At 53.0% G+C, this 27,902-nt stretch overlaps 1 protein-coding gene across 1 annotated transcript; it reads left to right on the top strand.

The window, feature by feature from the left end:
- Positions 1–273: 273 nt before the first annotated feature.
- KANK4 (KN motif and ankyrin repeat domains 4) lies at positions 274–25,344 on the top strand. The gene is made up of 10 exons (XM_082484688.1): positions 274–327; positions 12,002–12,084; positions 13,515–15,473; positions 16,424–16,535; positions 17,938–18,168; positions 18,749–18,836; positions 19,260–19,479; positions 20,759–20,901; positions 22,501–22,701; positions 23,610–25,344. The coding sequence occupies exons 2-10, from the start codon at positions 12,069–12,071 to the stop codon at positions 23,709–23,711; spliced, it is 3,072 nt and encodes a 1,023-aa protein (XP_082340814.1). The 5' UTR covers positions 274–327; positions 12,002–12,068; the 3' UTR covers positions 23,712–25,344.
- Positions 25,345–27,902: the final 2,558 nt, after the last annotated feature.

Raw genomic sequence — 27,902 nt, 5'->3', positions numbered from 1 at the left:
AGTACAAACAAAGCATTGAAAAGAAGAACCGGGGCACAGGGCCGCAGTCATAAGGAAAGAAAATAAAACAAAACACCAAAAAAAAAAAAAAAAAGTGGATTTCTGCCCTCCCACCGCAGCCTCTCCTTTTGGCTCCCGCTGACGCTCCCGCAGCGCACAGCTCCGCTGCCCCCGGGCCCCGCCCCGCCCCGCCCCGCCCCGCCCCGCCCCGCCCCGCCCCGCCCCGCCCCGCCCCGCCCCGCCCCGCGTCCCCGGGCCCCGCCCGCCGGAGGCAGCGGGGCCGCCGGCACCGCTGCGCTGCGCCCTCCGGGCTCCGCCGCTCCGCAGGTACCGCTGGGGGAGGGAGGGCGGGTCGGGGAGGCGGGGGACCGGGCGGGGGGAGACCGGGAGAGAGCCGGCCCGCGGCGGGGGCGGTGGATTCCGGCAGACCGGGGGACCGCCGCCTTCCCCTGCGGGTGGCCGCGGAGGGGTCCTCCTGGGAGGTGGTCGGGGGATGCGCCGGGGATCCTTAGGGGGTGCGCCAGTGGGTGCTCGGGGGTGCGCTGGAGGATGCTCTGGGGGTGCCTCAAAGGGTGCTGTGCAGGATGCTCTGGGGGACGCTTTAAAAGTGCTCAGGGGCGCCCCAGAGTGTGCCCCGGGGGTGCTCAGACGGCACCTGGGAGCACTCCGCAGGGGGCTGAGGGGTGCGCAGGGGTGCCAGACCCCTCGGGGGCTGCCTGGGGGCAGCAGCAGCCCTGAACCGTCCGGGGCAGGAGCGTTTCCAGTGCACCCCAGAACGTGGCTGGGCAGCGGGGAGAGGGCAGGAAGGCTGCAAGCCCCGACGGGACCCCCGGATGTCACCGTGTGAGGGCTGGGAAGGGCCTCCAGGCTGCGGGCGATGTGGCGGAAGGCACCAGGATCCCAGAGCAGCCAGAGTTGCATTTAGCCTCAAAGCTCAACCATAAAACCCTCCCCAGCTGTGAAGATGTGGTTCAGCCGAGCCCCAGCTCAGCCTCCACAGCCGAGCACGGTCTCGGGCGCCAGCTTCCAGCCTCTCCCCGTTTCCTTGCCGGCTTTCCAGCCATCCGGACGCAAAAACTCTTGGCACCGTATTTCTGTCTCTAGCGAGGTTCATGCTCCGGTTCCCTGAGCCGCGTGTCCCATGGGGCTCGGCCGCAGATCTGGTCCGGCTGCCGAGCGGGGCCAGGCTGAGCTCCGGCTTTCTGCATCCTCGGCGGGGCCGAGAGAGGGGCCGCTCCAGCAGCGCGTTTGGCAGCGAGCGGAGGGACGGGCAGTGCCTCTCCTTCGCAGGCAGCATCGCCTTTCCTCGGCGGCGGCCGCTGCCAGGGCATTTCTGAGCAACCCAACTCTGCCGGGACCAGGCGTGTCCCATGCAAGCAGTTTCGTCAGCTCTCGGCGTTCAGCTTGTGATTTCTCGCAGACCGAAGGCAAAGACGTGACGGGCTCTGACTCCGCTTTGGGAGAAACCGGAGGGAGTGTCAACAGGGAGCTGCTGCACCGGGGTAGAACATTGCCTGAGATCTGTGTGGAAGAGGCTGGATAGTCCATGAGAGGATCGGTGATGGCAAAAAGTGAGTTAAATAGTCTCAAATACAAGTCCGAGTAAGTTCAGGACGGGGGAAATCGTGGTCTGGATGCTGTGGGTATGATGTTCACTGTCCAGAGATGGAAGTGGGACTGTACCGTACAGGGTTATCTCATTTTCGTCACAGCTAGGGGATGCGCCACCACCGGGACTCCTTGGTCCAGAGGCTAAACCAGAAATCAAATATTTTAGCTGCATGGCCCAAATGAAGGCATTGAGCACCCAAAAACATGGCATGTGCAGGGTAAGGATAGCGACCGCAGTGAAGGGCAGAGACAAGGGTACAAAATAATCAGCATTTGCCTTCATACCTGTTTTGCAGTCTTCCCGCTGTTTTGTGTTTTGATTTGGGATGGACTTAATGGAAAACGTTGATGTCTTAAATGATTCCTGAAATGGTAAATCAGAGGAGGGAGCCCATAACTTCGGGTTTATGATTGATTACTTGTCACTTCGACTGTAATGTTTCAAGAATAAATTTATGTGCCGAAGTGACAGCCAGCCTGATGAGCAGCGACCTGGTTGGGGCAATCTGTGATTGAGGAGGGATCAGTTCATAGATTTATTAAAATAATCCTGCAACTGGAAGATGAGCTGGGGGGAGCCTGTTGCTGTTGTGGATGCTGCCAGTCTCCCGGTGCAGTTTCCAAACCACTTGTGAATAGGAAAACCAGGGCCACGTTGGGCTCCTTTCTGGAAAGTCTGGTTATGGAGAAGGTTTTGTCTCCCGGGTGCAGAAATCACCTCCTCGTGCAGTGCTGGGGCTGTCACGTTCCTGCAGGAGCCGGCCAATTCGGTGTCACAAAGTCTCCCTTCGTCCTCAGCTAACTGAAATACCCCCCCCCCCCCCCATATTTAATTGCTGCTGAGGAGGAGTGCGCTGTTGCTTCCCATCAAACAGCCTCTGCGCCCCTCGTCGTGGGTGCATTTTGGGAGGAAGAGGTTTGGTCTCAAAACATCCTTCGCATCAGGAGCAGTTTTGAGATTCTGCGAGATGACCGGGGTTAGATGAATACAAGCTCATTCACAAGCTCATTGCCAATTCAGGTCCCTCCCCCCTGTGGTTTTACAGCTGCCAAATATTCTGAAAGTCACATTTTTATGTGTGTTACACAGCAATTCTTGGGTCTTTTCAAGGCAGCTTTGGGAACAGCACCAGGGGTGAACATGGCCCTATTTGTTAGAGAAAAAAGTAAATACTGAAAGTTAGTGTATTTTCCATTCTGTGTCCTGTGTGACAGGGGTTACGTGACCCTGCCTTGCTCAAGAGCAGTGAGATGCGGATTTCGGTCAATAAAGCCCTGACCCGGGCTCGGGGGCGCGAAGGAGCCCGTGGCTCAGGGCAGAAATCCCCAACCGTGCACATTCACACGCTGCCGGCACGAGGGGAGAGTGGTGGGGAGGAACCGGCAGCAGAGAGCTCCTTCTTCAGCCCTATTTATTTAGACCTCGGTGGAATTAACGTTTCCGGCGCTGTGCCTCGGGAAGCCTCGAGTCCTGCACATCTCAGGCTTTAAACAGCACATGAAAAAGCAGTTATTTTCATTATTATGATAACATGCTGCCAAAATGGACAATTTGGTGGAGCGAGAAACATGAAATATGGTGAAAAACCCACCCGCACGCAGTGGCTCCCATCTTGCAAATGTGTTTGTCTTCAATTCATCGTTGCAGCCAGTTCCTCTGTCCGTCAGGGTTGAACACGAGTCTCGGCACAAGCGAGAAAGCTGAAAGCACACCAGCAACGTGTGGCCCGAGCTTGGGCAAAAAAATGGAGGAAAGCCCCCGTTTCCTAAACCTTCCCCATAACCTGGGTGAGCAGGTGGGAAACACGGCTCCCAGCATCCACGTGGAAATCACCGGCAGAGGAGGAAGGCGGCACCTCCACCCCCTCCGTGGTCCCAAGTCAACATGGAGTGTGGCTTCAGGTGACCTGAAAAAGAATGACTCCTGTTTGAAGAGGTTTTTGAAAATGTTGTGAGTGTGATCAATCCGAGTCATGTTGGCTCAGGCAAGAAATTGATATAAAATGGCCCTGTGTCTCCAGGGAGGACTGCCCAGGGAAGACGAGAAAAACAGCCCTGTAGAAAATAGGGCTTTCCGACAACCACCTGAAAGTCCCTCTTTCAGCAGGAGAGGACCTGTGTTGATGACGAGACCTTTATCGGGGTCAGACAGGACAGACCCTGAATCGCCAGTCAGCTTTCGCAACCACAAATGCACTTTTTGGAGATTTCTCAGGCTGGTGTGTTTAGGAAGCCCTGTTTGTGCATCGGGGTGGGTTTTTCCAGTTCCACAAACTCTGGTGTTTGATCTCTCTGTAGGCACCGAGGAGATCAGCCACGGCACAGCACCCTTCCTTCCCTGTGCTGCCCCGTCCATCTCGTGTCTCAGCAAGCAGCCAAGCAAGAGCAAGGTGGAAGAGCCTTTCCCAGCAAGCAGGAGCACCTTAGTTTGATGGTTTGCCTCCACACCCAGCTTCTGAAAACACCCAAAGAATCCTGTTTTTCCTTAGGAAACGGAGACATTTCCATCCCAGCTTGGGCCAAAGCTCTAGCTCTTAAGTGGGATGAGTGCAGGAGCCCCAAGGGTGCACCAAGCCACGGACAACCCCCTAGTCATAAAGTTGCTACCAGCTTCTTTGACCACGTGGAAGTTATTCAGTATCACAGCAGCAAAGCTTGACCTGTCCCAAGGTCAAGGAGATGGAAAACAGCAGCTTGGAAGAGACCAGAAGCCAAAGGAGGGCTTCATTAGTTCCCCTCCCTCCAAAAATTTGTGGGATTAAGGCAAAAAGAGTAAACATTAGAAATGAGGCACTTCGGATTTTTGTCTGCCTTCTGCCTGTGGAGCGCCTTCAATTCATGGCTTTAGGTGGTTTTTCTGATCGCCTGGCTCTGGGAAAGGAGATTTTAGGGAAAACACCACAGTTTTCAAGGCACAGGATAGAATCAAGAGAATCGTCCAAAGCTTTTGTAAGACTGTGGTTGGAATGAGCTGAAGGTCAGTTGGAAAAGAGGTTATCAGAGGAGGGGATGAATGTGATCGTTTTCCCCTCCCGGTGAGCCATAAAAGAGGGCGAGAGTCTGGATATCTGATACCTCCAGGTCTCGTCCTGCCCCGTCTCTAATGGAAATGCTGGCAGGAAGCTCACCACATTTATTAAACAGCAATAAGCAGCTTTAATAAAATCAGTATCCGCACAACTTTATTACTGCCATTTGAAAAGATGCCTGAAATGGCTGTTTAAGTACCGCCGGCTGCCGAGGGTTGCACAGTTATGCTGAAAGCGATCTTCTTCTTTATTAAGTGGTGCTGGGTTAATTATTCAGGTTTCTTGCGAACCCGCTGCTCTCTCAAACCCCCGTGAGGCTCCGCATGCCTCCAGGATGTTTTCCATGCGAGCAGCCCCCGGCTCCAGCCCCATCCAGCCCCTCCGCTGCTTTGTGTAAATAATTTTGCGGAGAGGGTGGTGGCTGGCAGAGGGTGGGAGCCCAACCTGGACCTCTCCATCGATGCAACTACAAGCTGGTGGGTTGTAGAGGGAACTCGTCCCTCCCGAACACACACAAACTGCTTCCAACTCCCAGATCTCCTCTCGAGAAGCTGAGGGAGCTTCAGCCTGGGGTGCAATAAAACGCTGGGGGCAGCGCTGTAGGCTACCCATTGCTGTAGGCTACCTATCGCCGTGAGCCATATGCCAAAAAGTCATCTGCTGGCCCTGGGACGGAGGGTGAATTTTAAACAGGCACCTGGACTATGCGGCATTTTGCTTTCAGAGGGGTTTAAAGATTTACATCCCTTTTCTCATCATACCTTTTTACCTGCTGCCTCCACCACCACTGCTCTTCCCATACAGCAACTGGTTTTGCATCCCCAAATCTGGTCCTGCTCCACTTTGGGATGTGCAGTTGGGTAACACCAGCGCAGAGGGATGCCTGCCCAGCAAGCGCGGTGCTGAGCCATGCGTGGCTGCAGGCTGCGCGCCGGGCTGGGACGGATCCAGCTCGCCAGCTTGCCTTTCTGGATGCAGATGGGTTTAGAGCAGTGAGCTTCCTGGGGCTCAGGTGTCGGCTGGTCTCCCCACTTTAATTTTGGGTCTGCTCAGCTGCCTTCTGCCCCCCGCCAGGCAGCACGGACCAGCCCAGCATTTGCCCCCACCAGCTCCGGTCCCTCGAGGGATGCCGTGGGGCGCAGGGCTGCTGGCAGTGATGGTTGCATGATGCTGAATGCACCTAGGAAGGTGGTTGTTGGGCTCCCGGGATGCAGATCTCTTACGGCAGAACCCCTCTTTGCTCTCACTTTGGAGCAGGTCCAGAGGAGGCCATGAAGATGCTGCGAGGGCTGAAGCCCCTCTGCTGTGAAGACAGGCTGAGAGAGTTGGGGGTGTTCAGCCCGGAGAAGAGAAGGCTCCGGGGAGACCTTAGAGCCCCTTCCAGTCCCTAAAGGGACTCCAGGAGAGCTGGGAAAGGGACTCTTGATCAGGGAGGGGAGCCATAGGATGAGGGGGAATGGTTTTAAACTGAAAAGGGGAGATTTAGATGAGATATTAGCAAGAAATTCTTGACTGTGAGGGTGGTGAGCCCATGGCCCAGGTTGCCCAGAGAAGCTGTGACTGGAGGTCACACCCTGGAGGTGTTCAAGGCCAGGTTGGACGGGGCTTGGAGCAACCTGGGCTGGTGGGAGGTGTCCCTGCCCAGGGCAGGGGGGTAGAAATTTTTATCTTCAAGGTCCCTTCCAACCCAACCCATTCTGTGATTCTATGATAAAACCTCATGACAGCTTCTTTCAATGCAAACCAGGACTTTAAACTGCTTTTATTTAGTTATTTGTTTAATCCCACAAAGTTTTCAAACTTTTTTTTTTCCTCCTGGAAGGAAACTCCTTCCCGTGCCTGTGCCAGCCGGCAGCCGATCCCAGCCCACCGCCGTACAGCGGAGATCCCACCCGTGTGGATGTCCCCAGCAGACTGGAAATGGCTTATTTTTCTTCCTTTGCAGTGAAAACAGAATTGAAAAATCTGTACAACAAATATTCCCTGAGAGGCTATATTTATTCCTGGTATGTCCACTTGCAATAATAGCTCGGCTGGTTGTTGTGCAATCCAGCAGACCGCCTGGATGGAGCAGGTTTGGATGTAACCCTTTGGGTACCGAGGGTGAGCTCCGTCCGTGGGTGCATACGGGACCGTGCGGTGGAGGGGAGCCCAAACCGGAGGGGGGTGTCGGGTGAAGCCCAAACCTGCCCTCCTGCAGCAATTCTGCCTGGGGAGAGGAGGGAAAGCAGCCGCTTTGCCCATCGGCCCAGTGAGCATCCAAGAAGGGCAGCGGTGGCCGTGGCAGGGACTGATGGGATGGCTTCTGCGCCGTTTCATGGCCGTCTGTTTCCTATCATCCGTGGGAGCAGCCTGCAAAGCGAAATCCCCCCCCGACAGCTGGTGTATAACGTAAAGCAGCAGCAATTTTAGGCCATGACCTCAGTCCTCATGCTTGCGGGGCGACCTCGGGCCATGCCCAGGTGAAACCTTTCCCCATTTCCCGCCCTGCATCGGCCCCGTTGGGCAAAGCTGTCAGAGGCTTCATAGCTCCAAGCACCAGCCCATAATTAATTAATTTGCGTGTTTAGACTCCATCCATCCATAGTTCCCGATTAAAAGCTTATTTAGGGGGACACAGACTTTAAGACCTTCTTCAGGTCCGTGGGGATTACATCTGGGAAAAACTGTAGGTCTTATGTGTGTAATTGCAATAAGGAAATGCTCCAAATAAAAGCTTCCTGCTGGGTCTTTCCAGTGGGAAAATGCAACAATTCTTTTAGGCTTACTTTAAAATCAGCGCCATATAGGAATATGTATGTTTTTTCCATCGTGCTGCTTTGTCAGCAACAGAATATGCTCAGAAAAGATGCACAAGCGTAACTAAGCCAGAAGGATTTGACAGAAAATAAGCCAACGTGCTCTTAAGTTTGTTTTGAACCCCAAGCTCAGTAATTGCTTGTGAAAGCAGAAAGCTGACAACACCGTGTCACAGCCCTGTGTGGTGTGGGATGCTGGAGCCGCGTGGGAAAGGCGGTATTTAATGGGAAAGGCGGCATTTAACCGGCTGCTGAAATGGGGGGGGGGGGGAATTTTTCATTCCTCGGGTAAGAAGTTAACCCACCCGTGCCTTGGGGAGCACTAGCGAGGAGGAGCTGCTGCCGTTTCTGTACACGTCCGGGCTATTTTGCTTCTGCAAAGGCCAAACTTTTCTGCTTTTCTTCAAACTTAATCTGTTGAAGTTACATGTAGTAGCTGCAGGAGCGCAGTGAGCTGCAGGAGTGCCAGCAGCTCTCTTCTGCAGGCAGAGAGTAATGAGATGTGGGTTTTCCTGCTAACATGAGCATTTTGGTTGTGCTGCTTGTTAAGCGATGGGAAAGATGCTGGCGCCGCTCTGTGACGCGAGTCCCTGGCGAAAGCCCCCAGCAGAGCCCCCGGGTCCCAGCAGGATGTCTCTGCTTTCCAGGAGTTTCTTTCCCAGCCCTGGAAGAGGTTCACAGCCCGGCTGCGGGGCCGCGGGAAGCCGGGCAGGGTCTGAACCCCTCCACTTTGCAAACGTGAAGTTGTTGCAAGTTCAGTGCAGAGACTGAGGTTTTTGGTTTTTTTTTTCCCCGTTGCCAGCCCGGGGGTGCAGCAATCCGGGATGCCCGACAGCAGCCCCAGCGCGGGGGCTTGGGACGGGCTCTCTGCCCATCACCGAGCCGCACAAAAGCACGCTGTGTCTGCTCTGCAAGCTGCCCCCATGCCTCGAATTTGAAGTTTGCGTTGCTAACCCTGCTGCAAAAGGCTGGAGCCGTTTATTTGGAGCATCCCACCGGCACCCACAAGAGCCCGGCGGCTGCCTGTCCCTCCTTGCAGCCGCCGGGGCACGGCACGGCACGGCACGGCACAGAGAGACACGCACGGCCACCTTCCCACCCCGTCTTGTTCAGCGTCTCCTGGGGACACGGCGGATGGATGGGAGCGACGTGAGGGGCTGGAGCTATGGGGAGAAGGGTAGAGGGCCGAGGGGCTCTTTCTGCTCCGTGCGTGGGAACGGGGCTTCGGCAGGATTAATTCTGGACATTGAGACCTTCTGCGGCTTCTACTAACGATGCCGCCTTTTAATCGCGGCAGCCGCTTGCGTTTCCTTGGGAGAGGCGCTCAGCAGAATAACTAATGCGTTCAGCCTGGGAGGTGCAGCATGCGGAGGGCGAGCTCCGGCGGCAGCCTGCAGCATCAGGTATAATACAAACCGTGTCGTTAATAATTGACTGTCTTTTCAATAATCTTTCCTGATAAGGGAGGCAGCCCGGAGACAGCCCAAGCAGCGCTTGGCATTTTGTGTTTTATGGGAAAGTTATCTGTGCTCTGGAAAGTAACTCATTTTTGTACAGCAGGCTCGAACTGTCCTCGGAAAGGTCATACAAGAGCAACGGGCTGCTTTATTAGAAAATTAATCCCTCTTTTGTGCTGCTTCTTTTAAACTTGTATTTGCTTTCTGAGCAAGGTCACTGCTCAGCTGACCAACTTTTTAACAACTGGAAAAGGCATGTTTGCTGCTCCGAACCCTTCGCTGCCGGCTCTCATCATGGGAAAAGATGCTTTGGAGGGAGGCAAGCGCTTCTGCTCCCCGATGGGCTTGTAGGGGGGAGCATGAGAAGGTAACACGACAAGATGCTTTTGTAACGATAGTTTTTCCTTTCACCACGAAGTGCTAAAGCCATTGCTGCAGTGCAGGAGAACGCGACAGGCAGAGCTCAAAAACCCGTTGTGTTATAGCTAATGAGAGTGTGCTAACGTGCTGCTCAGCAGGGATGAATTATCTTCTTATTTATAGGCACAGGGTTAAACGTTTCCAATTTAAAATTACTCGCAAGATGCTCTCGGAGAATGGAATTCATATATATTTGTCTTTGTGGTTCAGTTAATTTGTTCTTTAAATCTTCCGGGGTGTAATGCTGCTCTCCTTTCTGCTGGCTGGGCTGGCTGGGGGAGTGGGCGGGCGCTTACATTGCCTGGTGTCCTGGTTTAGGCAAGTGGGACAGAGTAAGAGAGGGGTTAAATGTGACTGTAAAGAGCCAGTGTTTGAGACGGGGCTAGTTAAAAAGACAGTGCACTGTCCCTGCGGATGGGCTGCCCCAGGGAATAAAACCACTTCGCCCTGTGCTGTTGCCTTCTCGTGTATTTGCCTTCTTGATTTCCATTTCTGTACGTATTTATTTCTGCCTTGAGAAAAGCAATGTAATGTCATGCAAGGTAGAAATCAGCAATGCTGTGCACGCGGTGATGTTGCCTGCCTGGAAAGGAAAATAAGTATTCTTCAGTTTTATTCAATAGAGGAAAACTCAGCAAATGTAGCACCCGACAGAGGGTCAGCGTAACAGGTATTAGCAGGATGGGGAACCACCTAAAAGTACTGCTCTGCCCCGAACTGTGGGCCGGACCCTGGGCGTACAGGTACGCTTCTTTTGACAGATCCCTTCAATTTTTTTTGCTCGTTTGTATTAGGGACTGGCATCAGACAGCACCCGCGGGGTCCAAGGAGCCGCGGTTTTGGCTCAAAGCCATCCACCCCACGCCTGAGCTGGCCTCGGAGGGGCGGCGGGAGCACATCAGCAAGCTGGTCGGGTACATTCAGCATCCCTTTACGAGGCAATTTTGAAGTAGATTGGTCAAAAGAGAAAAGTCGTAGTATCATTTTGGGCCACAGAGTTGGGACCCAGCCAGCTCATAAATGAACCAAATAGATGTAATTATCTAGATATTAAACAGCATCCTCTTCACTGGCTTTCCCCCCTGTCTAAATAAATTACCTAGAAGAGTGAAGTGTAGCTGGTCAGACTGTAGATGGGATCTGTAATTGACTGTAATCAAAAAATTAAAAAAAAACATTTGAGAAAGAGGTTAGCGTTCGTTTTGGCATGTGCTGTTTATTGGCAGAAGGAGACAGAAGAAATTACCCTTGATAGAAGTGCAGTTAATTGGAGAGCACATCAGGAGGCCACTGGTCAAGGTGTTTCAGAAGCTCACGGGGCGTTGGGTGGGCGTCAGTGTTGCTGTCTGGCCGCATGAGCGGTGAGGAGGTACCAACCCTGAAGGAGCTTTTGAGAGTTTTGATGTTCTCCTTGGGTTGGGACCCTCCCAACTCTCCATCGGGGCTATACATTGACAATAAACATGTCTACCTGATTGAGGGAACTAATTGTTTCTTTAAAAGGTTTTGATCTTTCAGATCAAAAGATCTTTTGATCTTGCCCTATGATAACAATGCAGCAGGATTTTACTTTGCTTTCCCACTGGTCTTTATTGTAGTTAAACCACGTCATGTCAGTGCGTCTAGAAGACAATATCTATATATCCTAATCTGTACTGCATATCCAGTTATCTTGCCAGATAAGCTGTTGTGGGACCATCTCTGGCCAGGAACCAAATGAGATACTTGAAGGAAAATCCTAAACAAGTAACCTACTCTCCAAGAAACCCCCACTTTTCGCCCCGTAGCAGGAATTAAGAAACAGATCTTCTCACTCTGAGCAATGTTGCCCTTCTCGTGCAAGTCAGGAAGCCTCCTACAGTGATGTCCAACTGCCTCAACCTCCTTCGCCCTTGCCAGCCTCCTCCCCGTGTCTTTCTAAAGGGCGTGGAAGAGAGAACCTTCAACAAGGACTTTCCTGGGTAGTTCCCAGCCTTAATCTCCTCTTACGCTCCAGGAGCGTCTTACCTGGGTCCACGTGATGGGAAAGAGCTGGAGGGCGATACAGACCAGGCTGGATGGGAAGTTCACGATGTAGGCTGTGGTAGATCTCCACCTAAACATCTTCCCTGATATGAAAACATTTTGTATTTTAGTGCCATTTGGCGAAGGGTCTTCATAACGGTATGGACATGCTCTGAAATAATGGGTTTCGTTTGAACAAGATTTAACATCAATTTTGAATCTTTTGTTGTTAGGGATTTAAAAAAAAAAAAGGTGACAAACCAGTCATTTCTGTGCATAGTTTATATCCCTCGCTGTTTTCAGAGACGTTATATTATGTTGGCTATATCCAGCTTACAGGAGTCGATGAAGAGTCCCTGTGCCATCTATCTCCAGCCCAGTAGAAACGATCCTAAACATCTCTCCTTTCTCTTTTGCAGTCAAAACCGTCTGTAATGCAGGAGATGTTTTATAAGAGCCAACTACCTGGGATGTGTCTGTGAAGCACAAGTTGTTGCCACTGGAAAAGGAGCTATTGATTTAAGCAGCTTGAAAGTGCTTAGCAGACACAGTCGGGCTGCAGAATGTGGGGGATCGGAGGGAGGCGGCCTGTGAAGAGGTGTAAGGCTTTAAGGAGAGATTAACTTTGCGTAATTGAGCTTTTTTTTAAATTAAAAGTATCTGTTTTTTTTTTTTTTTCAAGGGTGAAGCGACTCATCTGCCCCAGCGTGTCAGAGGATGCTTAACTGACGACCCGAATAGACCACACCATGGAGAAGACAGATGGTATGGAGGCGACGGGATGTTTGTTTGCTCATTTGTTTCTTGGAAAAAAATACCCCAACCAACCCCTGGAGTAATTTCCTTTCCAGAAGTACTGTAAATAACCTGTTTTCTATAGATATGCACTCGGGCCAGGAGATGAAAAATGCATCGTTCATGTATAATGCAGACTTCTTAAACCACAGCAAAAACATGGTCACAGCTCTCAGTGCAGCTCCTATTTGTCCTCCCGTCCTCTGCGGTGCACTGGTGGGACAGATCTCCTCTGCTCCCACCGGCCGGGCTTTCCCCTCATGCCGTATTCCCCCGCGTGACGTTTTCCCTCTGTCATTCCTCTGACTTTCACGTGCCGCTTCCCGTCAGAAAGGCGGCTGCATCTCGGTGATGCTCTGTGAGGAGCGGCACCCGAAAGCTGTGCCAGATTCTCCTGGTCCCCGCGCAGCTGCTGCACCAGGATGGAGAGAGAGGGAGCAGCTGCGAATCGTACCTTCTCCTGGTCGAGCTGCTCCTCCTCGTCCTCACGGAGCACGGCGTGTTTGCTCGGGGGTGCAAAGCAGCCCAAACCACGGTCATTTCAGGGACTTGCCGCATAAAGAAAAACGAGCAGTGATGCAGGGGTTTAACTATTTAGACCCGCAAGGCTGAAATTTGGGGGCCGTGAATTTTGTCAGGCGGGATCTGACTGCATGAAGGTGTGTTAAACCAGAAGGCTCGGGCTGCACGGCCGGAGCCGCGGGGTTTGCCTGCGACGGCTGGGTGGGCAAACACGCTGTCACGCATTTCGTGGTGATATTCCTCAATTAAAAGCCGTGCTGGGTGCCGTGCAGCCGGTCACCTTGGGAGGTGTTTTGCATGGATGCAGCTGTGTAAGGCAGCCCCGGCTGGCACTGTCTGGGTCCGGCCTCTGCCCGGTGCCCTATTCATCATTTTCAAGGAATAATTTGCGACCTGGTGTTTGCAGACGAAATGACGCGATGATTTTCCTGCTTGGCGTGCGCGGCACTACCTACGCCACCGAAAAGTTAAAACCAAACCAAAAGCCTTGAAAAAACGTAATTGTCACAGATTGGCTCCACCTTTGCTGGATTTATTATACATCAGGCAGCTTTTTATACTGACGCAGACATGTAGCTCTGCCTGCAAAACCTGCTGATTGCTTAATTGCCAATTACAGCCATGATTTCAGCAAATTTTCAGCTTCCTCAGTGCAACAATTACCTGATTCACCTCCGGAAAGCCGGATCGGACCTTTGCACGTGTTGCTGCGTCTCTGCGCAGCTTCACCACGAGCCTCCGCAATGCCGAGCTGCAGCCCCCTGCCTGCCCGAAACTGAGATGACAAAAGCAGTAACATTTTTTCCCCTGCTCCAAACTTATTTTTTTGTTAATTTTTTTGTTGTCTTCAATCGTCTCTTTTCTTTGGGTTGTTTCAGCAAACGGCCAGCCACCCAAACCTGACGGGGAGAGGGAACCGCCCCGCAGCCTCCCCTACTCGGTTGAGACACCATATGGCTTTCACTTGGACCTGGACTTCCTGAAGTACGTGGATGACATTGAGAAAGGGCACACCATCAGAAGGGTTCACATCCACCGGAAAGCCAAGCAGCCGAAATTCAGCACCCTGCCCCGAAACTTCAGCCTGCCCGAGAACGGCTCCCGTGGATGTGTGTCCGCTCCCAGCAAGAGCTGGACGGCGACCTGCTCCTTCCCCCAGCGAAAGGCATCCCTGGGGGCGGAGGAGACCCCCAGTCCCCTTCTGCCCGACGAGCTGACCCTTCCCGTGGCCGATGAGCCGAGTTACCGGAGAAAAGCCCTTTTGGCGGAGACGTGGCGGCAGGCGGAGCTGGGGCGGCAGGAGGATGAGCTCCGGGGGCGGCCGCAGCTACTGCGAGCCTCCAGCATGCCCGCCGCTCTGCCGCCCGGCCAGCCCCCGCCGGGGGACGCACGGGTGCCCTCACCCCTCCGGCCGCCTCCCCAGCCCTGCCAGGACCAGAGCAGCTCCGAAAGCACGTTTCGCCCCACGCTGCGTTCGCCCAGTTCCGATGGCATCGTGTTAAATCTCCCCCGGGAGATGAGCTCGGAGCAAGATGTCTCCTTGGGGCAGAAGGAGCATCCTGGTGGAGGCAGCCCGGGGCTGGTGCAGATGCAGCCCCCGTGGCAGAGCCAGCATCCCGCAGCGCCGCAGCTGCAGGTGGTGATGGAGAGTGGAGGCGAGGAGGGCGATGCCGCCGACGCCAGCGGTCGCTCCGCCTTGGCTGGGGGTGAACCATCATCACCGGGTGCCCTCCAGCTCGCAGAGGAGAACACAAACCCTGGGGAAGGGGAGTTAAGGGTGAGTGAAATCCCTCTGAATGTGCTGAAGAAAGCTGAGGAGGAGAGTGTCCGGGCTGGAGAGAACAAGGAGAGCTGTGGTCCTCAGCCTGGTGATGCTGGAGAGCCCGGCGGGGTCGCTGCGCTGAAGCAGCAGATTGCTGCTCTGGAGGAGCAGCTGAAGAAAAAGAAGGAAGAACTTGAGCAGATCAGGGCAGTGCTGGAGCGGCAGGATCATGAGATCAAGGAAAAGGAGAAAAGCATCAAGTTACTGGCCAGCTCCAAAGCTCAGCTGGAAGAGAAGTTGCGCCGGGAAAACACCAAAGATGCCATGCCGCCGTCCAGGCAGAGCAGCGGGGCTTTGCAGTGCTACGATGCTGCGGTGAACACCGACCTCTCGCAGGTAGCCGGGGCCAAGCAAGCCCACGATAAAGGCATCAACGTAAATATCCCTGTCGCCACCAAATCCATAGGATGCAGCGTCCGCAGAGCAGACAACATGAACGCGCAGGCGATGGAGCTGGGTGCTCGGAGAGATCAGGGACTGGCAGATGCTTGCAGCGGTGTCAGTGGAGAGGGACCCGGACATTTTGGTGAAGCCGACATCGAGGCTGGCCTTCATGCACCGTGCTTCACCCAGCTGAAGATTGATGAGCACCTCAGCGATGACAATCAAAACCACAGGAATAACTACGATACCCAGGGTCTCGCTGCTCACGCGGTGACTGCAGAAGGCTATCGAGGAGCAAGAATTGGCTCAAACACAGGAGAAAACAAGGCAGGCTTTGGCGAAGCTAAACCTCGAGATGGGCTGGAAGAGGAAGGTCCACCTGACCACGAGGACCTCCCTGCTGTTGACCCCATCGGCCAATACGTAAAAAAAATCCAGGAGCTTTTGCAGGAGCAGTGGCTGTGTTTGGAGCATGGCTACCCTGAGTTAGCGAGCGCTATTAAACAGCCGGCCTCCAAGCTCAGCTCCATTCAGAACCAATTAGTTAATTCCTTAAACTCGTTGTTGTCTGCCTACTCTACGCAAGGGCCCGCGGATAAGGAGAATTCGAACACACACTATCAGCAGTTGGGTAAATAATATTGGCATAGGTTTCAAAGTGTCTGGGCCAAATCTCTTCCCATTTATTCAAGTGTTGAGCAGGGGTGGTGCGGTGGAGCTCGGTGGTATAATTACTCAGATCAGAAATAGCCCCTCCTAAACATGTATGGGAACGGGAAACCTCTGCGCGTAATAAGCTATGCGACCTTAAATAAAAAAAGCAAACAAACCATGTAGGAGCTGATAAAGCTGTGCCTCAGTTACATGCAGGATCAGCTTCCAAAAGTGGCTGTACTTGTGGCTATTCCATCAAATAACCATTTTTCTTAATTGGATTGGACATCTCAATTTGCAAGGATATAGGACTCATGGGGTAGATCAGCATGAAGTTCACCAGAACCAAAACCAAATCAAGCTAACTGAGCGACTAGGCTGGGAAAAGACCTGTTCCCACTCACAGCTGTTCATCTAAAATAATTTTAGCTTATATGAAGATAAGAATCCAAACCCGAAGGCTCCCTGTTTACTGTCGGGGGGGCTGGCAAATAGACGAGTGACCTATTACTTAGAAGCAATACGTGTGGGACTGTTCAAGCTCCGATGGAAAGACTCATCCATGTAGCATTATAGGAGATGTATATAGAAGACTTCCAATACGTTAGTATTGAAAAAAATAAAAAAGAAAACATTATTACAAAAGTAAAACCTACTTATATTCATAGGACGCGCATATAATTCCCAGTCACTTTCTTTATGTTCCCAGTCACTTGGAGATGTTTGAGACCCGTATTTTAAAGGTGGCAGGGCAGGTTCAGAGTGTGACCACGTGCATCGGTAGTTTTGCAAGACCTAAAAAGCATCTCCTAAGATGAACTAAGATGCTTACAGTTGTCATTTGTAGTTTGTTGGTAGAGGTTGGGAATAATCATTGATAATTATGGCACATCTGCTTAATTAATCTATTATTTTGTATTTTGCTAGAAATATCTCCAACCACAAGTCTTAAATCTATCATGAAAAAGAAAGGTTATGGTTTCCATGCAGGAGGCAATGGGACCAAAAAGAATCTTCAGTTTGTTGGGGTAAATGGTGGGTAAGCATCCGTTCAGAAGATAAAACTGCCTTTTAACATGTGATGTCCTCTGTATCGCTGAAGTCATTCTTTTTTTCCCCCTCTTTTCCCCTTCAAACCTCTTGATTAAAAGGCCATTTGAAATGGAGCCTCTTTTCTCCCTTCTTTAATCCAGCACTGATAACCTGTAAGGAACCCTGTAGAAAAGAGGTTGGTGTTTTCAGCACAGCGAGGGACACCCTGGGGACTGACACTCTCTGCACACCCATCTTTTGGGGCTTCATCCAAAACCCAGCTGGGTCCGTGGGAGGATTCCCAGTAACTTTGGTGGGTTTTGGAGGAGGACAGCTTTGCTTGGGCGGGCACGTTGCCACTGGCATGCCTCCATGCTCCAGTGGCAGCCGTCAAAAGTTGGTTCAGGGACTGAGAAAAGACTTTTTCAGTAAGTAAGGAATTATCTCGGGGTGAAGGAGACCCATATTTTAGGTTGTGCTCCAACACCCAGTTCCCTGTCTATCCAACAGCTAACATTCTTTGGCCTCCGAGCTAACTAGGTACAAGAACATGTGCTGTAGATGCCTCTCTAAGAGCAGCACTGGCACATCTTCTACCGAGGAGTACGTGTGCCCGCGTGAAGAGGGCAGGACAGATTTCGCTGTCCCTTCGCTGGGCAAACAGCTGTGTGTGCAAGTTTGGATGCTGCTTTCTGCTGACATACGCTTCTCTGACTTCCCAGCTCGATGGCTACTGCTGTTGGGTTCATCAGGTGTTACTCACTCTTGTTGTGCGGAGCTGCTCCTACCAACAGTCGCTGAAATGTATACAACTTGTAGCAAGTAGAGGAATCTCGACTAGTTTGAGAAGAGTTTTGGGATCCCTCAGAGTGAAATGTTCTGTCTCATGGAAGACGTAATTTTTATTAATACTTTTGGACAACCAGAAGAGAGGTCTCTCTAGCAGGGCTGCTCGAATGGTCCATGCTGGAGCTGCAAACACAGTTTTTGTCTAGCGGTCCTCAAGGTTGCCCACATGCGCCTGTCCCACCTTGCCACAGGGTCTGTCTTTCTCACGGCTCCCCGTCTGTGTGCTGGCAGCTCCCAGCAGGGAAGGGGCACACAGACCTTGCCTGGCCACACTGGGGCTTGTGTGACAGACGTCCCTCCAAACCAACCGAGTAGTTCTTGAAGTAACCTTGCCTGCTGCTAATTAACTGCTTCTATCACGCTCCTGCTGTTAAAAAGCCAAAAAAAAAAAAAAAAAAAGACTAACCCCAAGTTTGGCTGCGGCTCTAACCTTTTAACTTGCGTAAAAATGGGCTTCATCCAAGGCCCATTGGAGTCAGTGGGTGTCTTCAATGAGTCTTGGTCAGGCCCTGCGGTTGCAGATCGGGAAGGAGGGAATAACATGTGGTGTCCTCAAATAGCTACGAAACGACTTCAAGCGAAGACACAAGTTGTGAAGACAGCCCATCGGACGGGGACGCGGAGAGCGAGACGGAGAGAAGAGCCGATGATTTGGAGCCCACACAGGCGAAAGCTGGAGGTGAAAGCGAGGGGGCTTCATCGGGGACCTCCTCGCAGGAGAGACGTGAGGACGATGACCTGCAGGAGCCGTCAGCAGAAGCAGCGCCTTGCCCTCAGTACAAGGCTGACAGGTAACCAGACAACCAGACAGTGATTGAGCTTTCCATCTCATTTCTGAAGCCACGGGACGCACGGCACTGCATTCGGTCGCTCCCACAGGGCTGGGTTTCGGTGCTTCATCTGCTCCGTGAAAAGGCACGCTGACCTCTGTAGACGCAGGAAAATGCTTTAAAGAGCTAAATATTTTCTGAGATACTGCAGAATCCAATGGGGATTGATTCAGGCCCTACGCTTGACTGTGGAAAAGGTGGAGTGAGTCATATTTGGTGAGAATTAGCTCATTTCTCCCCTCTCAAGTAAAGTTTCTAAGTAAAGTTCTTCGCAGATTCAGGAACAAGAGGTTTTTCTCCCCCACTTTAAGAATTCTTGTAAAAGATGAAGTTGACCATACAGATCTGGGATTGTGGACTTAAACACTTATTTAAGTGCTTAACTTTGTACCTAAAATCTGTGTCAGTGAGACAATTTGTGTCCATAGAGTTCAGCACTTAATAAGTTTGAACATATTCTGACCTAAACTGCCATATTCTCCTTCCTGCTTTGATGCCTCCTCTGTCTCTTGATGGATTTACAAAAGTATTTTCCCTTTAGATGCAAACCCTCTGAAGATTTCCTTGCCGACTGCCAGCTACTCAGCAAGCACCTCTCAGAAATCGGGACCACAAGTGACCAGCATCTGGTACAGATAATTTTCAATCCTTTCAGATTGCGTTTCAGGCGCAGTTCCTGCTCGCTGTTACGTCTAATGGATAAGGTTATCCTGACGGTGCGTTGCAGGCTGTGCCCTACCGAGCCATGGACAGCTTTGTGTGGGGGATGAGATGATCTCTGAGTCAGTTTTAGAACAGCCAAAAAGAAAGGAAAAGGGAAAAAAAAAAAAAAAAAAAAAGAGGATGAAGGCTTTCTCTGCTTACTCATTCAAGTTACCACAGGAAATTCCTTTCCCCCTTCAGTTACAGCAGTAATCCCAAAACCACAAGTTAAATACCGGGTGGGTGATGCCAGAGCGCAGGACAAAGTGGTGCGGGGCAAGGAGCTGGGACAGCGACCGGTTTACAGGATGACTGCCCCAGGAGTAATGGCGAGACCTTGGTGTTTTCAGCAGCACGTCCTGAGCACCGTCTGCCAGGAGTGGTTCCGGGTGTCGAGCCGCAAGTCCTCTAGCCCGGAGGTGGTCGCAGCATATCTCAAGGCGTTGGGGGCCATCCAGCCCCAGCTCCTGGAGATGGTGGTGAACCTGGCTGACAGGAATGGCAACACGGCTCTTCACTACAGTGTTTCCCACTCCAACTTCCCAATTGCAAAGCTCCTGCTAGACACAGGTAGGAACAGCCACTCTCTGCTCAGCCATGTTTTTTGTTGGGTCTGGGTGTGGAAGTTACTTTATGTCGCTCTTGTCCGTGGGACACGGTTCCACAGGGAATGACCAGTGTGCAGAGCCAGATAATGGGGGTCCATCAATAGTCCCAGACCTGGCAAACAGGGAATGAGGTCCAGGGTCCTCCCAGGGATTTCAGTCAGGAGCAAAAGATGTGACAGAGGTGAAGCTGGCCACCAACTACAACCTATATGCAAGGGAGCCATCCAGGAGACAAATGTAAAGCCAAGGTCCATCCCAGATACAAGCATGAGGCCAAGGTCCACCCAGGAGACATGGCTGATCCTCCCAGCATCCTCCCCCACAGCTCGGCCCTGAGCCCGTAGGTGTGGGCAGGAGTTCCAGCTGAGGCTCCTCAGGGACATTAAGGCTTGTTACTGCCCACAGGGCCCTGACGCATCTTGAGGACTTTGCAGTCTGACTTTGGAGAGGGCTCAGGGTCCCCGTGGCCAAGGGGTGTGTTTTGTGGCCCTGGACCAGGTGGGATGGGGTGGCTCCCCCAGCTTCTTGTAGCAGCAAATGCCACATTGTGGCTCAGAGCTGGAGGATCAGACCCCTGAGAGCATAACAAACCCCACAGCGCTGCAGAAAAACTCCATTTTAAACTGTTGAACTTTCAGCTCGTGTCGCAAAGAAAGAAAAATCTCAGCTGAGCTTGTATGGGGGGGGAAATGCACACGCGCTCAGCAAGAATAAAGGCACTTTGGTCTTTTCTCACGGGCCAGACAATCTGTTAAATGTTAGGGAAATGGCAGATTATCATACACATCTATAACCCAATTGTTGCTGCAGCCGTGCCGGGAGCTGCGGTGGTTTGTCCCTTCCTGCCGCTGAGTGCCCGAGGTGGCCGGGTCCCCGGGGCAAGGCTGGTCCCGAGCCCCGGCCCGTCAGACATGGCTCATTTTATAATGCTCAAGGCATTAGTTATCCTCCCCCCCTTTTTTTTTTGGGTTATGGTCTTCAAAGTTAATTGAGTTAAGCCCAGCAATTGTAATTAACTGTAGCAATGCGTAGCACCAAATATCCTTCGATGCTGTGCTTACAAGACGAGATATGTAACGCAGATAAATCTCAATCCTGTATAATCATGGAAACTCCTGTTTCTCGGAATGTAAGAGGCTGCATGTTTTATAATTCCCTCTTTGCTTCCCGTTGGCTCGTCTCTCTCCATCTGACTCATCGTGGGGCTGACCCCTTCCCCTGCGCGGCGCATCGCCCGCCAGGCGTGTGCCGCCTGGACCTGCAGAACCGCGCCGGCTACACGGCGGTGATGCTCACCCCGCTGGCGGCCGCCGAGACGGGCGAGGACATGGAGGTGGTGATGAAGCTGCTGAAGGAGGGGGACGTCAACTTGCGAGCCGCCCAGGTGTGTCCCTGTAATTCTGCTCTTTCTTTGAAAACCGAGCGCGGCCCCGTGTGGGATCGTGGCACGGCAGAGGGCAGCGGGTATTAATTTGGCAAAGGCGTCTGCGTAGTGACTCCTGCTGAGCTTGTAGTACGGCCATCGCTGTGCGATGCCAGTTCAGGCCGTGGCATCATCGTGTCCCCATAGAGACCTCAGGGTGGGGCGGGATATGATTCGGGTTCCTCACGCTGCATGTGCAGCGCCAGGCTGGGACTCGGCGCCAGACCTCGGGTCGGAGTTGCTGTTTCCCGGGAGTTCCAACAGCAACCTCAGCTCAGCTGCAGCGTGGCCACCCACCGGCTCCCTGCGAAGGGACGCAGGAGCTGGTTCAAACAAAAAGACAAAAGGAAAGCTGAAAATTTTGCAAAACAATTTGCGTGAGCTAAAAATTTAAAGTCTGAAGAAGTGATACCAGGGGGGAGCGGTGCGGGGTGGACCCCCGGGGTTTGGGATTCCCAGGTTTGCTGGTGAGCGGTCACTCATCAGTTACGCGTTTTGGTCTCAGAGATGGCAGTGCCCTCATCCAGCTCTTCTTCCAAACAGCTGTAAAAGTTAGTCTAGACCTAAGTTAAACTGCCCAGGAAGGTCAGGGGGACCTTTGGGGGCAGCTGGGAGCCGGGCGGTTTGGCCATGCTGCCGCAGAGACCCTCCATGTGGCCATGGTGCAAGTGGGCAGCTCTCTCTCGCACCGGAGCCCCGGTGTTATTTAATAATAATATGCAATAATAATACGAATTATTGTGATATATGTACTATGCAATAATAATAACATGCAATCAGGCCAACCGTATCCTGGGCTGCAGCCCCAGCAGCGTGGCCCGCAGGGCGAGGGAGGTGATTCTGCCCCTCTACTCTACTCTTGTGAGACCCCCCCCAGGAGTACTGCCTCCAGCTCTGGAACCCCCAAGATAAGAAGGACATGGACCTGTTGGAGGAGGGCCAGAGGAGGGCCATGAGGATGCTCTGAGGGCTGGAGCACCTCTCCTATGAGGACAGGCTGAGAGAGTTGGGGCTGTTCAGCCTGGAGAAGAGAAGGCTCCAGAGAGACCTTATTGTGGCCTTCCAGTCCCTAAAGGGGGCCTACAGGAGAGCTGGGGAAGGACTTTTTACTGGGGCATGTAGTGATAGGACGAGGGGGGAATGGCTTCAAACTGGAAGAGGAGAGATTTAGTTGAGATATGAGGAAGAAATTGTTGCCTGTGAGGGTGGTGAGCCCCTGGCGCAGGTTGCCCCGAGAAGCTGTGGCTGCCCCATCCCTGGAGGTGTTCAAGGCCGGGTTGGATGGGGCTGGGAGCGACCTGGGCTGAGGGGAGGTGTCCCTGCCCAGGGCAAGGGGGTGGCACTGGATGATCTTCAAGGTCCCTTCCAACCCAAACCATTCTGTGATTCTGTGATCTTATTATATTTATGGAATAACAGCTCATTATTATTATTATTATTATTATTATTATTATTATTATTATTATTATTACTATTATTATAATATATAACGTTCTGAATAAGCAGGACTGCAGAAGGTGGTGGGTGAGGGGTGCTCAGCCTTTCCCTCTGCGGTTGCAGGGAGGCCAGACCGCCCTGATGCTGGGGGTCAGCCACGAGCGGGACGACATGGTGCGAGCCCTCCTCTCCTGCCAGGCCGATGTCAACCTGCAGGACGAGGAGGGGACGACGGCCCTGATGGTGGCCTGCCAGCAGGGCAACGCCGACATCGTCAAGCTCCTCTTGGCCCAGCCCGGCTGCCAGGTCATGCTGACGGACAAGGTGAGGCTCCGGCGCCGTGTTCGGTCCTGTACACAACCTCACATCCACCAGGCAGGGAAAGCTCACGCGGGGTCAGGTTTTACAGGCAACAATCCCCAAATGGTGTTTTTTAAGTGAAGAAGTACAATTTTGGTCCACTTTCTAATCGGGACCACTTTTAGGAGAGTATCCCTGATTTTGGTGCTTGCTGTGCAGCGGATGGGGTGGCTGCGGCAGCATCCCGCATCCCAGTCATAGACTGGGCAGGAGCACTGGGGGGAAGAGCTCAACCTGGTGTAAACCGAAAAAAAAAAGATGAAATCCTGGACATCTGGAACCAGCAGAGCTTCAGCTCCAAGAAATTGGCAGGAATTAGCTCTCCCCTGAGAACAGATGCCTCTCTGGGGGGATGCATGGGACGGGGCTGGGCTGGGAGCCCCGCGGCCGGCTGGTGGAAATCTCCTCCCACGTGGGCTCACAGCGACGGGCCGCATGGCTGCATTTATGGTTATGTGACTATTTTCTAATTAAACCAGGACTTGTCTTAGTCTCATATGACTAAGACATGCAGGAGGGCACCAGGACCAAGGGAAGGCACGGCTGGGATGCGGTTTGTGCAGTTGAGATTAAGCCCCAAAAGACCATGAGGAGTTTTGCGGGACGGTGACTCATTTTAAGGAGGGATGAACTGCGGGAGAGGAGGTTTTGGGGGTAAATAGCTGAGTGCAAAGCAGCCCGGGCCAACCGCTCGCAGGAGCGGGGAGGAAAACTCATCGCCAGTGGGCAGGTTGACAACAGCCTCCCTTGGCAGTGGTGGGGCCAAGAAGTGGAGGCGGTTGAGGAGGGAGCTGGGCTTGTTATGGGGCTGGCTGGGGCGAGACGACGCGGGGATCTGGGCGGTAACGTCTTTGCCTCCTCCCTCCCCGCAGGGCGGTAACTCGGCCCTGTCGCTGGCCCAGCGCGCTGCCCGCGGGGACATCGCCGCGCTCCTGCGAGCCCATGTTGAGCAGAGCTCGTCCCTCTCGGCGTGACCGAGTCGGGAGAAGAAACCGGGATGGGGAGTGGGGAACAAACAGCTCCTTCTTGTAACGGCCCCGCTGCCCGCTCGGCGGCCGGGAACACTATCGCGGGTTTCCATACGTACCGGGGGATGAACCCCGTCAGTCATCTGCATATGTTCCCCACGTCTAATTCTCCTCATTAACCTGCTTACACCCCCCTAATCTATGCACGTTGCCACAAATGATTCCGAACTCTCCTATACACTCATCCTCATATAGATTTTGTAGGTGAGTGACCAAAATGAAGGAGAAAAGCACATTAGAAAAAGCAATACTTAGTCTTTTGTAACCTTAGATTATGGTTGTCCCTTTAATCGACTACTTAACTGTAGCCCATTTAACTTGTAAGTTTGTGTCCTAATATTTATTATTAGCTCGTCTGTACGTAGCGGCAGGCAGTGATTATTCAGTATATGTAACAACAAACACAAGCTGGATGGATTATGTAAAGTATAAAATCCTATTTATGTTTGCTTATGTGGGTCTGATGTAAGAATTAAAAATTAATGCTCTAGGAAAATATTTGAGTATACCAGACCCAAACACACAGACATTGTTTTGCCTCTGTTCAGAATTACCATATGGCTCTTATTTTTCCTAATTAAGTTTGAGCTAACGGGGAAGCGTAGCCCATTGACATGCACCGTGCATCCGCACAGGCGGTGCTCAGGCACAGCGGATCAGGTTCTCCCGAACACGGCACGAGGAGATCACAACAGATTCCCATCCCAGGATGCGCTAATGTTGTCCAAGAGTTCTGTGGAGCGACTTTGCTGGCAGATGCCTTTTGGGCAGACACCTGCTCTCCGCTTTCCCTTGCGCTCAACTTTCAGATGCCCAAACTACTCCCACGTAAAGCCATGCTGTGGTTTAGCTGCTGGAGTCGGCCGGTGCCAGGGTCTCCCCCGCCACGGAGCACCCACAGGGTCGGTCCAGCATCACCTCAAAGCATACATAGGACAGACACTTTGTTTCTTAAATCCCTCTGCTGCTGACAAAGAGGGAGGGATGGCTCAGGTCCCACTTTTCCAAACATCTTCACTCTGTCGTTAAGTCGCGATGTACCAAGAAATGCCATTTCATGAGGCTGTGCTGCACCTCTGTAGGCTTCCATGGACCTGGATGCCATCACCAGTTGAGCTGGTGCGTAGCACATCATCATAAGCCCAGAGCTGCTTGCCATCACTAAAAGCAGATCTCCTGAGTCAGCTAACTGCTTTTCTTTTTTTTTGTTACTAAGCAGAAGTTAATCCTGGACAACTTTGGTTGCTCGTAAGCCAGTTCACATCACCATGAAGTCTCTCCTCAGCTGCCTTTTCCCCTTCCTTCGTATTTGCCATACGCGGCAAAGCCCTTCCTGAGAGCCCCTGTCCCCGCTGGGGGGACACTTACCGCCTCGCAGGGAGGGGAGGGCAGCCCCTGCCCTCTGTTTTCCACGGAAATCTGCTGTCTGCTCCGTTTTCTTCGCTTTCTTCACTTTTTTTATTTGGAAGCGCTCACTGTCTCAGATGCCTACCTTTTGCTTTTTTCTTTTTTTTTTTTTTTTTTTTACCTCTGTCCCCAAATGCAGTTACCTCCTTTCTGTATAAATAAACTCGAGTTAATCCTTTACCAGCGTCGGCTCCTGTGCCTGTCCCCACCGCGGTGCTGCTCTCCTGGCGCCGGGCAGCAGGGATGCTCTGATGGACAGACAGACAGACAGGCGGGGAAGGACAGCCCGTGGTGACTGCACATACCTGCACATCATTAAATCAGTCATTTTTGAGATGTTTCTTCAGGTCAGTGACCCCCACCCCCCCCAGGAGGTCCCGGGGCCCCGGATCGCCGCACAGACCGCGCAGGGTGGGGTTTGGTTTTTTTTTTTTGCAGGAATCCCCCCAGTTTGCGTTCCTGGGTGCTGAGCACTGGGTACCCGGATGCAGCGTGAGCACCCATGGCATCGCCGCCCGGCCCCAGCTGCAAACGAGAAGAACCGTAATACCATTTTGTGACAATTTCCACGGAGAATTTTTCCCCCAACAGCTCTGGAGCCACGCTCGCGGCGAGGAATTTCACTCTGCCTCTCGCTGCTGCCCAGAGGGAGGCGGACTTTCTGGCTTCCACGTAATAAATGTGGGAGATTTTCCGCTAAGGATCAGGGTGGCTTTGGGAAGCGCCCGCCTCCTCCTGCCTGCGGGATCCCTCGGGACATCGAGCTCACCATAGCGCAATTTGGGGACAGGGCACGTTATTTTGGGGCCGTGCTGCAGCTCTGCAGCGAAGAAGCACCGACTTTGCTGCCTTCCCTCTGCCCCCCTCCGCACCCCCCTCTCCCACCCCTGCAGCCCAGGCTGGTTAACTACATCCGCGGAATGTTTATTTTCATTCCTTTGCCTCATATTTCCTCTTTTTCCCTCAACCCATCTCCCCGGGGAGGAGCGGCTCCCACGGGGTGACCCCCTGGAGCAGCTCCTCTGCTCACGTGGAGCCCGAGGGGACCACGGAGGGTTCGACGCTGCCCTCGGCATCTCCCAGCGCGCAGCATCGCCCTGTCGAAGTACCGGGTGGCACAAAACCGATGATAGAAAATCGTCTGCGGGGACCTCAGTGCCACGCAGCGCCCAAGAGCCAGCCTTAATTTATATATTTTGATATCACGGTAGAGATCAAACTAAATATAGGCAAGCAAAAATACATCCCCAGTGGGAGCGCTGCGCAATACAAATGGAGACAATTAAGTCGCAGCAAGGAAAGAAATTAATCTAATGATCTTTATGGGCTCACCATCTAGGAGCTGATTAGCTATGAAGGGAAAGAATGAAAAGAAACTCAGCTGATCACGATTTTTCCACTCTCCTCATGGCCATTTCTAGTGTCTCCCTTTCTTTTCCTGCAAGGAGGGGAGCAGGGACTCCGATGGTCTGATCTGAAGCACCTCCATGGTCATGAGGAACCATATCGCTCTGCGTAACCCTCAGTGTTCACGCTGGGACTGAAAAAGGGATGAATTCCAGCAATTCTCTGTTTTTTATTGATAACCTCCAGGGAAAGCCCTCCGCCACCCAGACATTGTCCCCTGACCCACATGCAGGTGAGCCCGTCACGTGTCCCCGGGGATGCCGGGATTGCCTGAGCACGATGCTGGACACCGAGCACTTCGGTGGCAGAACAGGGATGGGAAAGGGGGGATGGCAGTGCCAAAGGGGAGATGCAGAGGAACAACAGCCAACTCCACCCAAGGTCTATCCTGGGGAGAAGGGAACCCCGGATGCCTGAAAACATTCCAGGCCAGGTTGGACGGGGCTCTGAGCAACCTGATCTAGTTGAAGATGTCCTTGCTCATGGCAGGGAGCTTGGACTAGATGACCTCTAAAAGTCCCTTCTGACCCAAACTGTTCTGCGATTCCATGCTCTGTGCCTGGAGACCTCATCTGCAACCAGTCGGCTCCAGCTCCATGGCAAAAGCAGATTTTGAAGCAACCGTACGAACACACGGCACCGCTTTTCCCCCAGCTGTGCCCTGCACCCGGCCAGAGCCGTGGGAGACCCTCTCAGCCCACCAGCCCCGTCTGCGCCTGGATTGGTGGCGACACCCACGCCAGATACAACACACAAAAGAAACAGCCGGGAACTTCCCCCCCTCCTTGCCGAAAACCAGATGATCCCACGTTGTTCCTCCCACCGCTTGCGGGAGCGACGCCTCCCTGGGGGCACCAGGGCTGGAAGGCAATATCCAGAAATTTTGGGGGGGACACACACACACATGGAGAGGCGGCCAAGCTGTGCCCCTCCCTGGAGCAGGAGGGCCCCCGCGGCCACCCCCGCGCTGTCCTGACATCAGCCGTAAGATATGCCAGGAATGAAAGCGCCCGGGTCCGTGGCGAAACGTGCGGTCCCTGTGATCCGTCAGACCCGGACAAAAGGCTGCCTTGTGCTCAGCGCCTGCGTCCGTGGGGTGGGAAAACCATCACGGGTCTCGTGCGAGGGGCGGTGGGGCCCCCGCCGGGGGAAGAAACGCAAAGGGGGCTCCGTCCCTGCTGCGGGGCTGCGGATGGTTCCTCGGCATCGGCGTGAGACCATCATATAGTGCAGAAAAGGGGATGAAATAACGGCAGTAATTTGCTAATGTCATCCTCGTGCGGTAAATATCCTCAGCCCGTGGGGCAGGGGAGGACCCTGCTC

Source organism: Vanellus vanellus (assembly GCF_965231255.1).
Source record: "Vanellus vanellus genome assembly, chromosome: 5".
Classification (NCBI taxonomy): domain Eukaryota; kingdom Metazoa; phylum Chordata; class Aves; order Charadriiformes; family Charadriidae; genus Vanellus; species Vanellus vanellus.
This window is presented reverse-complemented; position numbering and strand designations above follow the sequence as displayed.